Source organism: Panicum hallii, chromosome 1 (assembly GCF_002211085.1).
Source record: "Panicum hallii strain FIL2 chromosome 1, PHallii_v3.1, whole genome shotgun sequence".
In the NCBI taxonomy this organism is placed as follows: domain Eukaryota; kingdom Viridiplantae; phylum Streptophyta; class Magnoliopsida; order Poales; family Poaceae; genus Panicum; species Panicum hallii.
The window spans coordinates 47,359,701-47,376,746 of record NC_038042.1 but is presented as its reverse complement, the minus strand read 5'-3'; the positions used below and the strand labels follow the sequence as shown (position 1 = coordinate 47,376,746).

Sequence of the window (17,046 nt, the reverse complement as noted above, 5' to 3'; positions counted from 1 at the left end):
TAGAGGGAGGGTGAGAGTGAGGACAAATTTAGATTAGGATTTGATGAGTGCTAGGTACTGTGATCGAGTAAAAGCAGCACCTTTTTGTGTATAGTAGAATAATAAAAACTTTTCAAAAGAGAGTGAAAATAATTGGGGAGTGAGATATTTTAGGAGCATGAGTTTGATCCATAAAATTGCATTTCTAATCACATTTGACTAATGATATTTTTACTCAAATTGTTGAAGATATTTTTAGATGGGACTAGGGTAAACAGAAGATTGATGAAACATATGAACGTAGATGTGATGGTGGCAACTAGTGGGGGCTTTTAACATTTTGTGAGGTTGTTTCTTATCCGGAATAAACTTAGGCTCTGCCTAAAAGGCTAGATATTAGAGTTATGTTATCTACGACATACAATGCGGACTGGCGGGGAGTGTGGGCGTCATGTACCTTGGGGCATCCGGCTACACCATAGAGGCTAAAGGGTGGTGACTGGCAGTGGGCCCCGCAAGTGAGGAGCACCACTGTATTCTTTTTTTGGAAGCGGTGGTGGTAAATTTTGATGGAAGGCCAATGTCGCAGCGGGTGAATAGCCAATTTAGAAGTTACACGGGCTGATTTAAAAACTGGTGCGACAAATGATGAAATCGGATAAGAGCAACTCCAGCAATAACCTCTAAATCAGCCCTCCAAATGTTAAATGGGGCTGCCTCTATTTTTAGGAGCTTCCAAATTTGCTTCAACTCCAGCAATAGCCTTTAATTCTAACTTATAATAGAACTTCTAGACCCGCTAGGAATAGAGGGTGGAGAAGAGAATTTAGAGCCCTTCCCAGAATAGAGGGCCTAGAGGGTCTCCTGGAGTACATCTTTTTTTTTAACCCTCTAAACTTATGATAGAGATCTGGGTGTGCTGGAGTTGCTCTAATAAGTGGAATGATAAACCTGATTTGTACTACCTCTATTTCAATGGGTGAGAGGGGAGGGGGAGAAACGTTCATTCATGCCCGATGCTCTTTCTTCAAAACTGGGTGTTAGTTGCCTATTTCACCATTCTCTTTCCGTGTACCCTGTCGACCGAGCATACCAAGATTGTTTTGATCGTGCGCACATCCAGGATTTGTAATTGACCATTTATGGCCTAAACTGCATGCCTAGTTGTCATGCATTTATAAATTTGTGCATATACCACGAAAATGGAATTACTAAAAATGGGTGTGCAATAGCGCACCATTACACACTTTCAAAGTTGTCAACATAAGGCAAATTTTTTTTGATATTGATGCACAAAGTTTTGTAGAAACCAAAGGAAGCTAGTTGTTATGTAATAACAATTTTAGGTGCTAAATGTATTGTACACATTTAGAATGATACAATTATTCTATTTAAATTTTATAAAATAGAAGATTCATAACTTCCACAAAAAAGCTTTAAGACACATTCAATCAGCAGAGAAAGTGGGAAGTGCTAAAAATAAAGAAAATCCTACCTGGGATGTGTATGTGGGAGGAGGTGTAGAAAGAAAAACATCCCTTCAGGTAAGATAATCATGTTGAGAACAGTGACCTCTGCAGATTTAATTTCTTACAAAATAACGATGCACCTATTCACGTAGAATTTTTCAGCGGAAAAGGTGATCCAGCAGTTGACCTAGAAATGCTTCGTTTCATGTTTGCAAAATGTACAGGGAAAGAAGTATGTGGGTGTCAACCAGTCGTCGATAACAAATATCCGTATGGTACCAGAAAGACCCTTCTCAACATAATTGCGTATGATGCCCTTTTTGTGGCTAGTGATGATGGACAAGAAAATGATTTGGGAAGCTCTTAACCTGCCTACACTACCATGTTCAGTTTGGGTAAGGACACTATGATTCCCTTCGTGATATGAAAATGGCACCTGGGATGGGACACGGGAACACACACCTTGTTGGTGGCCTTTTGTAAGTCGACATCACATGGGCAAACAAACAATCTATGGTGCGAACAAATTCCTGCAACTTATCGGTTCCCACCTGAAGCCATTCGATCGGAGAATTCAGAGAAGAGCGCGACTGTTACCAAGAGATTTCTCTCGCGGGGTAAACACGAGTACACTGACTAGTAGTAACTGTCATCAGCTTGACACTTGTGTGGCGTGGTGAGCATGCGCCGGATACGGAGGTTGCGAAGGCATCTTGAAAAATATCAGCCAGAGCTGAGTGCAGGGGCTGATGCGAGCAGAGCATGGCTCGCGTTCTGCCGAAGCGAAGCGGAGCAGCATGCGCCACCCCGGTGATTTCATCAGCTCCTCCGCCTCCGCGAAGCAACGCCGTGCATCTCGCGCTCGCGGAACCCAAGAGATATTTCTCATGCAGTAACCCGCCATGGCTCCGATTGTCTCGCCGCACTTGCTTGATTGAAGGTGGTGCGTATAGGAGCACATGCCTATGCTTGATGGAACCTGTAAAGCCTTCTAGAAGCCGTCGCCGTAGCAACAGTGTGTGCACCTCTGCTTAGCTCCTGGCCTCGGCGCGCGGCTGGCCACCTTTTCCTCCTGCAACTCCGGCGCCTTCTGAATTGTGAGAAAAAAAGAGGAGATGGCCGGGTAAGGCCACGAACAAATTTCCACTACAGTACATGTTTATTAGCCCTTTTACAAGTATACCATGCATGTTATTTCTTTTGCGTGCGTCTATGGCCGCCAATGCTGCAGTTGGATTTGTTGGCATGCATGCATGCGAATTAGAAACCAAATCAAAAGTGCTAATTACCGTAAGGGGTATTTACCCCTCACGTAATAGTTGTATTCTAGACTAGAATAGAGAGGTCCGCATCTAGAGCGGAGGGAGTAGTTAGAATTTTTTTAGCAATTTATTTTTCAAGTACTCGCTCCGTCCCGAATTATTAGTTGTTTTGATTTTTTTCTAAATTTATAGACTTTGCTACGCATCTAGAGCAGAGGGAGGGGGTAGTTGGAAAAATTGCCAAAAAGAACACACATACAAGCTCTGGTTTTTAATTAAATGCCCACCTGGATGTTAATCTTTTATGGTTTTTAATACCCATAAGTCTTTTATGTAACATGGATGGTTGTAAACATGCAAGCCAACCCCTAGTTAGTTGCAGAGATGGCAGTAGAGTCGTAATATGCATGGTTAATTTGCTGCTTTGGCGTTATTAGGCAGACGACACCAAGAAATGATCTTGACCTTGACGTAGTACGTTGCTCGCAGCAGCAGTCGTCTCGTCGCGCTCTGTTTGTTTTTGTTTGAGCTCGATCGACGAAGCAGTCTTGGCTTGATTCCCGACGACTTGACCCAGAGGAATCCACGCTGGGCGGCAGCCGTGCAGTCCGGAGCACGCCCGGCAAGAGGGGTTGCTTTAATTTGCCCCCTGGCATACTGCTCCGTCGGAGACGACCGCGACTCCGGCCGGGTCCTCCTCGTCCTGCTGGATGGGGTTCTCAGCAGGCTCAGTGCCAGGGAGCTTTCCTGCTCGATCATGCTCTGCCGCTCAACGTACATTGACCGGAAGGAAATCCTTCTAAGATCAAAGATTTTTTTTATGGACTGAACCGTGAGAGGAAAACCATTCCGAGTCTCGAATAAGCTGATGGGGCTTTTCCGTCCTTTGTTTTGGAATGCCATCTTGGCACCAATGCAAAACATCCTTCTCGACGAAATTGCAGTCTCTCCTTTTGCGGCTTGTGGGTGATGATGATGCATAGAATGGATAAGAAAACGACTTGGAATCCAGCTCTTGTCACAAGCTCATACTTCCACACGCAAAAATTTGGTAGCGGCACCCGCCAATGCATGATGCCTCTTATGACATGAAAAGGACGCGTGGGACACAGGAAAACTACACAATATCTCAGCGCCTGTGCCTGGCTTTTCCTTCGTAGATCAACATCATATGGTGGATGGCCAACCTCGGCTGGTTAATTAGTTCGCACTGATCATCCGCCACGTTCCACTTGTTGGTTAAGCACGACTATTCTTCCTCCCTTCCATATACATCGTTTACGTTTCTCAAAGTTAAATTTCTGTAAGTCTAACCAAGTTTAATACAATATCAAATAAATATACTATTAATAAGATATATTTCATAATGGTTTTAATAACAAAACTATCTAAAAACACATTACAAAATGCTGTAGATATATATATATATATATATATGCTTTTTTTCTATAAACTTGATCAGATTTAGAAAAGTTTGACTTATGATAAAATTAAAACAATTTATCGTACAAATAAATATACTATTAATAAGATATATTTCATAATGGTTTCAATAACAAAACCATCTAAAAACACATTACAAAATGCTTTAGATATATATGCTTTTTTTCTATAAACTTGATAAAGTTTGACTTATGATAAAAATTAAAGCAATTTATCGTATGTTTGGAACGAAGTGAGCTGCTTACGATATCGATGACCAAACAATCTATGCATACATCATATGATTTGGTTTGATTTGATGACAAACGAACATGAAATTCCAGCACGGACATCTGCACATGATGAGAGCGTGAGAGTTGGTGTCACGCCAAGCACAAGCTACATGAACCAGCAGCAGTCCACTCCAGGGCCACCCCGGATGAGATCCAGGCCAGAAAGACGAGGAGAGACCTTCTAGAAGCAAAATCAGTGGCGGTGGGGATGTGGGCCCCCCCTGCCGAAAGAAAGGAAGGGCTTCTCGAGGCATGGTGTGTGGTGCTGCTAGCTTAGCTGGGACACATTCCACGCTGATGGAGGATGATGCTCCGGCTCCTGCCTTCTCTCGCATCTTTTTATTTTGTCACCAGGCTATATATTGATCATGCCGAAGTTTAGTCATTGTTTGCATTGCTTCCCCGATGATGGTTCTACAAAGGCAAATACATTGTCTTGGTAATGGCAGCATGCTTGTCGTCTTGTCGTGTTCATCCCCCTCTCTGCTGTAATAAAATACTGAAGATTTCTGCAGCAGTTTCTTCTGTCTAGTTTCGTTTGGTTTTCTTGAGTATTGTACCATGATCTACATTCTACGGCACCTATGGGCAGAAAAGAGCATTGCAGGATATACCAGCTGTTAATACTATCTTAGCCTCAGAATACTTCACACAGGTTTGCACTGCCAGTGGCTACATTTCTTGTTCATGAACAGACAAAGTGCGACAACTAGCTCCTTTAGTTTTGACCCCCAAAAGAAAAGGGATGATCTGCGATATTATTCCCTGATGAAAATTAACAACTTGACATCAACCCAGTGGTTCCACTCCGAGAAGCAATGCCATCATCAGCACTTGCAGGATGCAGAGATACTTCTCATGCTGTCCGATCCACAAACATCACATCCAATCAACAAATATCACATCCAATCAACTACTGCACTTGCTCGCATTTCTCCCACCATTTTTCTTCTCATGCGCGTTTGTTGTGTGCTTGTGTTCTTGGATCTTCCTCCGGGGCCCTCAACCCACTGGTGCAAGAGAAGCAGCCACATCCACATCCAAACAAAAGGCATCCACTCCGGTTGTCTCGCACTTGCTTTGCACATGCCTGAACCAGAACCAGTGAGCCTTCTAGAAGCCATCGTAGCAGCAGAATCCCTGCCGAGCTCGTGGCCGTTTTCCTCTGACAGCTTCGTGCTGAGCCAACCTTTTTAAGGAAATAATAATTAAAATGGTCCGGGCTCAACCCACAAACAACGATCTAGTATAAATATTAAAGAAGGTTGGAGGTGCCACCAATTTGCACTCCTAAGTATCTATGTTCGTCTATGTGTGTATTCCTTTTAATTTCGAATAAAAGATGAAGTCATAGAATAATTTGTGCTTCCAGGTATATTTAGGTCAGCATTATTTTCATGAATATACAGTGCACTTTGCGATTTCTCCTCACCGCGCGATCCCAGTACTTCCCTAGAAAATGCTGACAAGCGCCAAAATTTTAAGCTAATCATGTTTATAAATTAAAAAACTCTATAGAAGCTTAAGCAAAAAAAAATTAACAACAGAAAAGTTGACCTTGACTCCTGCCCTATGGGTCCCCACGAGCTAAGCCCCGATCCCACGGCACGGGCAATTTACCCCGCTCACAAGTCACATGAAGGCAAGCTGTGAATTAAGCTGGGGTAGCTTATTCGTGAAGGGACAGAGACGGAATCCCCCCATGTCCAAATAAGATGGTCTAATACGCCCGATAATTTCTGTGTGTGGTCAAAACTAGGGAAACAGAGCTCATAAAACACACACCATCGTGGAGAAAGAATCTGACTGAACAAGAAAGTAGGAAACAGTGCACTGACAAAGGAGAAGAGTGCCATTTCTTGTATGTTTTCAATCTGCTGAGGCAGGTCCAAAAAAAAAAAAATCATTCGTGATGCACGCAGCTAGTTCCAAGCTTCCAGTAACATCTATCGTGCAAGCAAACCATCAAATGCTGACTTATTTTTTCTGCGAAGTCGGGTTCCAGATCCTGGATATACACACGCTATGAAGACGAGCCAATTGCCTTACAACGAACGAGAGACACTGCTGCAAATCTAGCATCCAAACGAGCCCGCTGATTGCTTATCATGCCTGGCCTGAACCACCTGCGCCCTTCACTACCTCATAGACCGCCGAGAAATCCAGGTCCCCCAGGCCCAGGCTTCTAGCCTTCTTGAATGCCTGCGATCGAAAATGGCGGTGTCATGTGTTTTCACTCAAACCCTGTGTTCTGTGAGGCATAGCGCAAGTCGAGAGGGAATGAAGGCGCACCTCATTCGCAGCAGCTGAGACTGGCATGGAGACGGCGTTTTCATCTCCCAGGGCAAGAGCTAACCTCATGTCCTTCTGCTGATGTTTCAGAGGAAATGCAGGGCTATAGCTGCCCTGCAGCATTGCGGGCCCCTTCAGCTTGAACATTGGGTTTGCAATGGCGCCGAGATCCTATTGAGGTCAAGAAACACAGATGCGGTTATTCAATCGTGACAGGGTGGAGCAACAGGTTTACAGCAATCAAAAAGAAAACCAAGTGCCATACCAGTACGTCAAGAAGCGTCTGGGGGCTCAACCCACTTTTGTCGGCCAAACAGAGTCCCTCAGACAAAGAATTCATCATACTGCACCAAGAAACGTAGCTGTACTCAGTTAACTTACAAACCACAAAGGTAAACATGTGCTACCAGCAGAAAGGGGTTGTGCGCCTCTGAATGTGCAACAAGTATCTCAACAGAATCACATCTGACAGAGAAGGCCTATAATTCTAACAGACAAAAATCAGGCGGATTTGCTAGATATGCTATCAAGCACAAAAAAGGCTCGGATTTGAGCAGGAAAAACCTCTATCATGTGATAGAGTTAGAAATCATTATCATTAATAGTAAAAAGGATAAATTAGCTCCAAAAAAATTGCAACCTACAAATTATGTCTCCAGTGATCCTTAACAGTCAACATAGCACTAGGTTATATAGAACAAATGAGCATACATAATTATTACATTTAGGTGATCCCAAGTCCCAAATATGCATTATTCTGTTCTTTTGTACTTGTAGCTACACCTGCATTGCACATTATGATCCACTAATATAACAGAAGTACTAAATTTGTCATGTCACAATGATATCAGTAGATTTTTAATCATGAGTACTTGAATGTCTACATTTTAAGTGCTTTAATGTCTATATGCTTTTCAACTGCCCAAAATAAACAGCTACCTTCCCATGATCATGTTGACCACCAGCTTCATCTTAGCTCCATTTCCAATCTCTCCCAAAAAGAACGACTTTTTCCCAAGTACATCAAATGCAGGAACCATTTCATCATACAATGTCTGAAATGTAAAAGGGAGAATCAAATGAGCAAACAAGATATGGTAGGGGTATAGTTAAGCGATACGTGGTATTATCTTTTGGCAGGGCCGTGCTATTTGTATCTGATAACTTGCAGGTTATAAGTAACATGCACTGGTGAGTTTTCCTCATTAAACAACATATCTTGATCCAAACTTTGTGTCCAATTAAACGAGGCTAATATATGTACCATACCCTCCTTAAACTGCAGTGATTTGATTACTCATTTTCTCTGTTATGATCAAAATTGAGTCTAGAATGAGTGAGGGAAATTATGAACATTAGATCCACAAGCAATCAAACAATGCATAAGCGCTAACAAGAGCTACAACTGAACCCAAATGTAGCCAACTTAATTATTTCCATGGATGAAGGATAATGTCACATTGGAGATTCTGTGAAGTAGCATAAGCTCATAAAGACAGCAAGTTTGCAGCAATATAGTTGTAAGGAGATCAACTCAAACTCAGAACACAGCAAATAACCTTGTCCCCGGCAGCAAGAATGACCAATTGACCATCTTCAGCTGGCTTCTTGCTCCCTGAAACCGGAGCTTCAATGAAAGCGCCGCCTTTTTGTTTAACTTCCTGAAAAAGATTGATCAAAGAAGAACAAATCTCAGTAGATTATTAATAAACCCTATCCATATGGTAACCCTGATGAAAGTTACATTAGATACTAGAGAGGACATAAATCAGCTGCATATCCTGTGTTCACACAGTTCACAAATAAGATGCTATGAAATTAATCTCGGATTAAGCACGAGTGTGCACTAGTTCATAATTCATATAGATGATGGTGCATTTGTGCCTACAGCATCGAGCAGGATTTCCATGGAGAACAGATCTATGACTAAATGCATTTGTCAGGAAGTACCCAATGGTATGTAAGGAAATTTGATTTTTCTTCCTTGCCTCCAATTACATATTCCTTTCCTCATTTCATAAACTCTATTAATGGAAAATGCAAAAAAAAAACAAGTGGTACATATACATACTTTAACAATCATTCTTCCCTTACTCATTATATAATTCTAAAAATGAAAAGGAAAAAAAAAGATTCAGTGTGTACTATCTTAACCCATCAAAGTGCCTCAATATGCAAAAGTGAGTTCGAATGATTAGAAGATGGGAATGCATATAAACTCTAGGCAGATCTGATACGGTGGTAGAACGTGTACTTATGCGTGCAAGCTGGAAAACCCACAATCCTCTAATTATAATTTATAAGCAATTAGGACATTCTAGAAGTGGCATCAAACTACCATATCCAGTGGTGAGACCGTGCAGAGATCAAGGGGCAATGTTGCCGTAAACGGCCGTGTACACGCTACTTGACAAGCTACCGTGCAGTTTAGAGCCTGAACGGTGATTACACAGTCCAACCGTTTACACGATAAAAAACAGGGCTACACGGCCTACACGGTGTAAGAAAACGACAACTACACGGTTTTACACAACGAGTAGACCATTTAAAACAACGTTTATGCTATAGAGAAGTATCAACTATACCTTATTTTTTAAATGGTATGACATTTGTTATTTGTAAATTGTGATTTGTCACGTAAAATAAGAATGATCAATTGATAAGGAGCATATGATTACATATTTGGTCTATTTAACAGTTAAGCTTGGTAATCTGTAATGTTTGGTTGATAAAATATTAGATTTTCTGAATTTCAATTGCATAAATATATGGATTTTATTTCTACCGTACAAACCGTGTAGCCTGTGTACACACCGTTTACACGACATGTACACGGTGTACTTGCTACTCGAGGGGTGACCGAACGACTACCGTTTAGCGTTTAGGTGAACACTGTCAAGGGGCATGCCAACCATTTAGATTTATACATTGCAGATAATCCGCTGAAAAAACAACTACTCAAACTACAGACTAGTATTAGTAGACATCGTTGCTGAATTCCTATTCTGTTGAGACATCCATGAGAATTGATAAATGATACAAATACCAACAAACAACAATGTAATTTTTTGTCAGTATTGCTCAATTTTTAAAAAGTACATCGCCTGACTTTGTCCCTAGCGGCCTTTCCGGTGGCAATCCATACACCCAGACAGTCAAAAGATCACACCATCTACCAGTAAGATATCAAGTCCTTAACAGAGTATGCATCACCGCATTGGCAATTGAACGAAGCTTACAGTCTTGTAGACTGTATGCATAAATTAGAGCTTCTATTATCAGGGAATGCATAAAGTAAAGGTACTGAGGGCATGACTAACAAATCTAACCCAAAGAAAAAGAACAAGCACTGGGGACGATACCTCACTAATCTTTGAAGAAGTTGCGGCATCGACAGTGGACATGTCGATGTAGCCTTTGCCAGCCCCGATCTGCTCGAGCACGCCATCCTTGTCGAAGACAACCTAGATGTAAAGGAAGAGGTTTGGAAATCAATAAAAAAAAGAGGTTGCGCCTTAGCAATGCTACAAAGGTGCCATGAATCGTGCGCTCACGGATAGGGCGGCGCTGGGGTCGGAGAGCATGGCGATGGTGTATCTGCACTTGGCGACGACGGCGGCGGGCGTCTCCCCGACGGTGGCCCCGAGCGCGACGAGCTCCTGGCACTGGGAGAAGCGGCAGCCATGGATGTCAATCAGGGGCATGAGCGGGCTTAGTCGGACGGGAGGGGATTGAACCGCGCGGCGGCGCTTGCGATAGATACCTTGGCGATGGTCCGGTTCCAGACGGTGACCCGGTAGCCGTGGCGGAGGAGGTTGGTCGCCATTGCCTTCCCCATGATGCCCAGCCCCAGGAAGCCGACCTCCATCTCGACCTCCTCCCACCCCTGCTCCTCCCTCTCCTCTCTTTTTTCCTGAAAGAAATCCCTCTCCTCTCTTCTCCTCTCCTCTGTGTGCGCGACGCAGCAACCGCGGGGATACACTTGTGCAGTTGTGTTCGACCTTTAGGCTAGAGACTAGAGACAAGAGAGCGCCGGCAGCAGAGCACAAACCCTCCCTGCCAATCCTCGATTTCTTTACAATTTTTCCTCTTTTTTATTACGGGTCATTTTTGTCGCTCTCTTTATCCCCCAATCCTTTGGATTTTTCGATGCTGCTGCGCCAGGTCTACGGAGCTGGAGCGCCGCGCCGCCGTCGACGGAGCGTCGGACGGCCGGATTGGGGCTGCGGGCCGCCGGAGCCACCCACCTGTCAGCAGCGGCCGGGCTCGGCCTAGATGTGTGGTTGGTGCACGTGCACCACAGCACCGGCTCGCCGCTAGGTCGCTTTCGCTCGCTGCCGGGCATATCAGCTCGGCGTGGCCGAACAGCGCGCGCCGAGGCGGCGCCCGCCGGAGATCCCACACGTGGCCGTGGGCTTTGCTGTTTCAAGACCGTTGTTGGGCTTCGACGAGCTTTTTGGTTGACCAAAGAGAGAGGTCGCGCGTGGCATGGTGTGGTAGTAATGCAACCCAGCCCAGTTGATGGCACTTCACTAATCACTGGCCTAGCATAAAAGAGGCTCTACTAGCATCAGCATGTGGCCCATATACATAGGACACGTACGTTTTTTTTTTCTTCTGGTTGTATTTCAGGCCCTTTTCAGCATAGAAGCTGCGAAAAATGTTGACCTGGGTCAGCAGAAAAATAGGATCAAATAAAACAAAAGAATACGGAAAGATATCAAGAGCATGCCCGTTCCGTTTTAGACGGTAACAGTGAACGGAATAAAACTCATTTATTCCGCGAACAGGATGGTAGAAAGGGATTCCAAGCAGAAGCCCGTGGGCATCCGCACAGATGGGGCACAGTTTCTGCAGCGGCGTTCATCGCACGACAAAAAAAGAGAGAACGAGGAGCAAGACTGCGCGTGCACGCTGCGGAAGGAGCCACACGCTTCATCTGCGCGAACTAGAGACGACACGCGCCGCGTGGACAGCTTCTGCAGGCGGCAGGGTACAGTAAGAGTAACAGCGTCGCCCCCGGCGGACCACCAGCAGGCGACGGCGCCGGTAAGAGCAGCGGCGGTGAGCAATGTAGGATGAAAACGGTCGAAACATCCACGAAGGGCTTCAGCATTTTCACTTTCATATTTTTCCATCGGAAAAAAACAACATCGGTAACATCGAAATGATATTTTAAAAAGTAATAAATATGTTAAACCGTAGAGCACAGCACTAACCATATAACTTAACCATATAACTTGACACATTTCATAGACAAGTACCGATGGTTAAGATATTAGTCTAAGTATCCATCCATTCATAACATGTATCTCATTTCATATTACTAAAAATTTAAACACTAATCCCACCATCCATGAGATTATCCATAGTCGTGATTTAGGATTAGAATAAATAAGTTCTGACTGATATTCTAAAAGTGTAGGCAGTAGGGTGTGCTGGCATTTTATATGAATACGATATTTTTATCGATAAAATACGGTAGAATATTCTAAAAATATGATATTTCTCGAAAATGATCGGAAGACGCTCAAATCATTTTCATCTTCACTTTATATTTTTCTAAACATTTTCGCTTTTATTTTTTTGATAATCTTTTTTATTTTCGTTTAGGTCGATAAAATCTCGAAAATAATTCTCGAAAATCGAAAATTACTATTTTCATTTTTATTACTAGAGCAGTGCGACGACACGTCACGACGACGCGCGCGGCTGCCCGTTCCAATTCCAATTCAACAGCTCGATCGGTCTCTCTGTGTTCCAGTTCCCACACGCCACCGGAGTCCGCACGCGTGGAAACGATTGTCTGACTATTCTCGGTCGTGGCCGCCTACACTGGCACTCCATGCGTGCTGCACCCATGGAAGGTTGGTTGATCACATGTGTACATGGACGCCGCTGTCCACTTGTGCCGTCGAGCACGATCCGGCCCCCGCCACGGCCTCGCTGGTTGATGGTCGTCGTTGTCCTTGCAGCGTGCGCTCGATCACCACCCTCCAGATCTCTTTAACTCAATACCATTTCCGATATAAGGTTTAGGACAAGCGAATCAGTCCTTGCGGTATTAAGTCCGTCTGCATCCAAACAGAGAATCGAATTCTTTTTTAAACGGAGGGAGTACTGTATACTTATCAAAAGCGGACCAAGTAACAGCTAAGTGTCTGTTTGGATCCAATGGAAAGAGAAAGAGAAAGTGCAAAACTTTTGCTCTTTTACACTTTTTTTGCACTTTTAGATCCAAACACCCCAAAGTGCAAAAGGGCAAATGCTACCGTAATTTTGCTAATTATGGATTAATTAGGCTTAATAGATTCGTCTCGTTATTTAGTCCTCATCTATGTAATTAGTTTTTTAATTAAACTATATTTAATACTTCTAATTAGCGTCCAAACATCTGATGTGACAGGAGCAAAAATTTTACAATTTGCCCTTTTGCCATTTGCCCTTGGATCCAAACAGGCTCTAAATCTAAATATTTCAGATTATGCAATGCTGACTATCTAAATATTATGCAGTCAAGTCAAGTCAAGTCAAGTCTTCGATTCTTAAACTGACCATCTTGCCATGCTACTTGCGGGGATCAGACAACCATTTCCCGCGGGCGCTGGCGGACCTCCTCAGTCACTGGCCGGGTCAACTGATGTTCCCCCGATCATCGTCTGACGATGCAGCGGCTCCTCGTCTTCGTCTTCGGGTGTGTTCGTTTTCTGGGGTCTAAAGTTTAGAGGGGTCACATCAAAAAGAATCTTATCATTTAGAAATATTAAATAAAGTCTAATTACAAAACTAATTGCAGAACCCCAGGGCTAATTCGCGAGACGAATCTAATGAGATATATTAGTTCGTGATTAGCGGATGATTACTGTAGCATCACTGTGGTAAATTATGGATTAATTAGGCTCATTAAATTTGTCTCGCGAATTAGCACCCATCTGTGCAAAAAGTTTTGTAATTAGACTTTATTTAATATTTCTAAATGACAAGATTCTCTTTGATGTGATGGGTCTAAAATTTAGAAGGTAGGAAACGAACACACTCTTCGTCTCCATCTCCATCTCTCCTGCCAAACTGCCATCACATGCTGCAGTGGTGGTTGATGGCCAGCTCGGTGCATGGATCGACGGTCTTACTTTTCTCCCATGTTTGGGAACGGCGCACAATCCCAGTTACCAACTTGCCATGCAGGCATCCCTTTTTAATTATCAGTGCGTGGATCTGAAATCGACGGACTTATGACGATGGTTTGTTTATCAGTATGTCTACGTCAGTCATTAGTCCACATAGTTACTTCATCAGACAAACCTGGACTGAAGATATTGCTAACAAATTAAACTGAATAAAAACAGCGTCTCCGACCGAGGCGCGCGCCTCTCGCATACTTATGTTATGCCTCCGATTCATCTAGTTACTAGATCATCGCATCGACCTGGCAGATACGACTACTGCATGAACGAACTAAAGTCCACATCAACTACAATATAAGGATGCGGGATACGGATCTCATGCGCCAAAGCCGCGGACTTTTCTAGTATAATTTAGCTGCTCAACCTGCTGATTTGCTGGCTAATAAGCCAACGCATTCACACCGCGATGATTCATTTGGGAGATGGAAATGCCAACGCGATGAGGTGGTTTGCTGGTAAGCTTTGAGCGTTCTCTTCATTCGCTCGCTATCATTGTCCTTGCAGCACGCAGCATGAGCTGGCTCGATCATCACCACCCAGCAGCGCGACTAGCAGGCCCTCGATCCAGCAGTCGTCTCTCTGCACATGACCCTAACGAACGATCGTTCCCAGATGGCTCTCTCTCTCTCTCTCTGTATGTGTGTGTGAACATGCATGTCGCCCGACGAACGATAGATTGGTCCGATCCGGCCATCCCCTGAATGCGAGCGACAAAACGGCCGGAATTGAAGGCCCCTCTCCGATCGGTCGTTCTCAACCCTCGGCCGCTGCCACGCTGGCTTTGGATCGTCTAGCAGGCTCAAGGTATGTTTGGTTAAACTTTCCAACCTATTTTTGCTTTTGTAAAAGTTAAAAACCAACCAAAATGTTTAAACGCTCTAAGCCTTTTTGTCCGAAAGCAGTTTTCACCATAGTATAAATGGAAGAGCACCTCTCCCACCGCTTTCAATAGCTTTTGGGGTAAAAAATTACCCACCTACCACTGGTTGTGAAAAAACGGTTCGCTTCTATCCCCCGCTCGTCCGACTCCCGTCCTCCGTCCCACCCGCGCCTCCCGCCCCACCGGGCGCCGCCCTGCCCCGGCGTCGCCCCGCCCTGCCCCGTCGCTGCCCCGCCCTGCCCCGGCGTCGCCCCGCCCTGCCCCGTCGCTGCCCCGCCCTGCCCCGTCCCGCCAGCCCCAGCGCCGCCCCGCACCGCCCTGCCCCGGCGTCGCCCCGGCTCGTCATCGCCCCGCCCCGCTCCGTCGCCGTCCCGCCAGCCCCAGCGTCGCCCCGCCCGGATGCTCTCTCCCAGCCCTGCTGTGCCCGCTCATCCTCTGGACACCGACACATCTTGGCTGCTCCTCCCTGAACAGATAATGCAAGAAATATTGTGATGCGATTATTGCATTTTATTGGTGCTGTAAAGATTCATTAGATTTTAGATTTGTTAATGGACCATTAGTGCAAAATTGATATATGGTTGGCTGCTAATTATTATTTTAATTTCTTGTAAATATGTTGTATATCTATTCAAGATAAAAAAGTAAAAAAAATATTGACATCTCCTTGTATTTAGTAAAAAAATAAGATATCGTCAGTTTCGGGGGCACTTCAGACATCTTACCACTCACCTCAGAGAATCGGCAAAAAATAATCAGAATTACCAAACACTAAGCTTACATTGACATATATTATAATTTTACGAGCCAGTTACCTTGTGTAATTGCTACAGTTCTATTTATGTGGATCATATGGACGAAAAACTTAGAAAATTTAATATTTTCTTTTCCAAAAGATATATTTACATGTGAAATAGTGAACATATTAGATTTGTACGAGTATTTTGGTATATAGACAGTCCCACGAACCTTCAGAGGTATTACAGGTATTTCACCCACAACATACAGTTTTCCACAGCTCATAACTGTTTTAACCAAATAGTCTTCTATTTTTCCTACAACAGCTTTTCTACATCAGTTTTTCCACTGGCCACACAGGTCACATCAGCTTTTGCAAAAATCACCGGCTAACGAACACACCCTCGGTCCAGTCAATGTTTGTTTCCGCCGCGGCGTCACTGTCGTTTCTGAACATGTTAATTTTTTTTTGTCTCAGCAGGTTAATTAACCGCATCGAGAAGGAACAACTCATCGTCGCATCTGAGATGTTTCGTGCTGCTTTGGTTTTTCTCACCTCTAGACAATGCATGCCCATTCCACATTTCCACGGAAGGTCCAAGTCAACATGCTCCTTCACACGCTGACTAGCAGAAGCGCCAAGTGGGTGACGGTTAGGAGGTTGCCAAAAGAACATGCTCCTTCGTCGTAGTCAGTGAGAGGCTGTTTGGATGAGTGCTATCACACTGAATATTTCAATATCAATTAAAAAATTTAGCATAAGTTAATTATAAAAACTGTATAAACCTAGAGCTTATTCGCAAGATGGATCCGGTATCTAGGATCAATGCTTCAGAAAGATGGAGACATTGATGAAGATGTTAGACATAGAATTTCAGCTGGTTGGTTGAAGTGGCGGCAGGCTTCGGGCGTCCTCTGTGATAAGAAGGTGCCACAGAGGCTAAAAGGTAAGTTCTATAGGACGGCGATTCGCCCGGCGATGTTATACGGTGCCGAATGTTGGCCTACAAAAAGGCGACATGTCCAGCAACTGAGTGTAGCAGAGATGCGTATGCTGCGTTGGTTCTGCGGGCATACAAGAAGGGATAGAGTCCGGAACGAAGAGATTCGAGATAGGGTCGGGGTGGCACCTATCGAGGAGAAGTTGATCCAACATCGGTTGAGATGGTTTGGACATGTACAACGGAGGCCTCCCGAGGCGCCGGTGCGTAGTGGAGTTTTAAAGCGGGGCGATAATGTTAAGAGAGGTAGAGGTAGACCTAAACTAACTTGGAACGAGACGGTTAAGAGAGACCTTAAGGAGTGGAATATCGCTAAGAAATTAGCTATGGATAGGAACGCTTGGAGACTAGCAATTAACGTACCTGAACCGTAATTTTTGTTACTTTTTGTTTAACTCCTAACTCTTCCTTTGGCTTGTGCCCTTTTGTGTTTCTTATTCTTGTTTTCTGTGGGTTTCATCTCTAGCCTACCCCAACTTGCTTGGGACAAAAGGCTAAGTTGTTGTTGTTGTTGTAATCTATGATT

The 17,046-nt window shown here is 44.1% G+C and overlaps 1 protein-coding gene across 1 annotated transcript; it reads right to left on the bottom strand.

Annotated features, from left to right (window-relative positions):
- Positions 1 to 6,259: 6,259 nt before the first annotated feature.
- LOC112892255 (glyoxylate/succinic semialdehyde reductase 1) lies at positions 6,260 to 10,749 on the bottom strand. The gene is made up of 8 exons (XM_025959400.1): positions 10,481 to 10,749; positions 10,272 to 10,382; positions 10,080 to 10,181; positions 8,277 to 8,378; positions 7,657 to 7,772; positions 6,983 to 7,061; positions 6,718 to 6,888; positions 6,260 to 6,627 (listed from the first exon to the last, which is right to left on the bottom strand). Exons 1-8 carry the CDS (start codon positions 10,583 to 10,585, stop codon positions 6,532 to 6,534), a joined length of 882 nt encoding a protein of 293 aa, XP_025815185.1. The 5' UTR covers positions 10,586 to 10,749; the 3' UTR covers positions 6,260 to 6,531.
- Between the last annotated feature and the right edge of the window lie 6,297 nt (positions 10,750 to 17,046).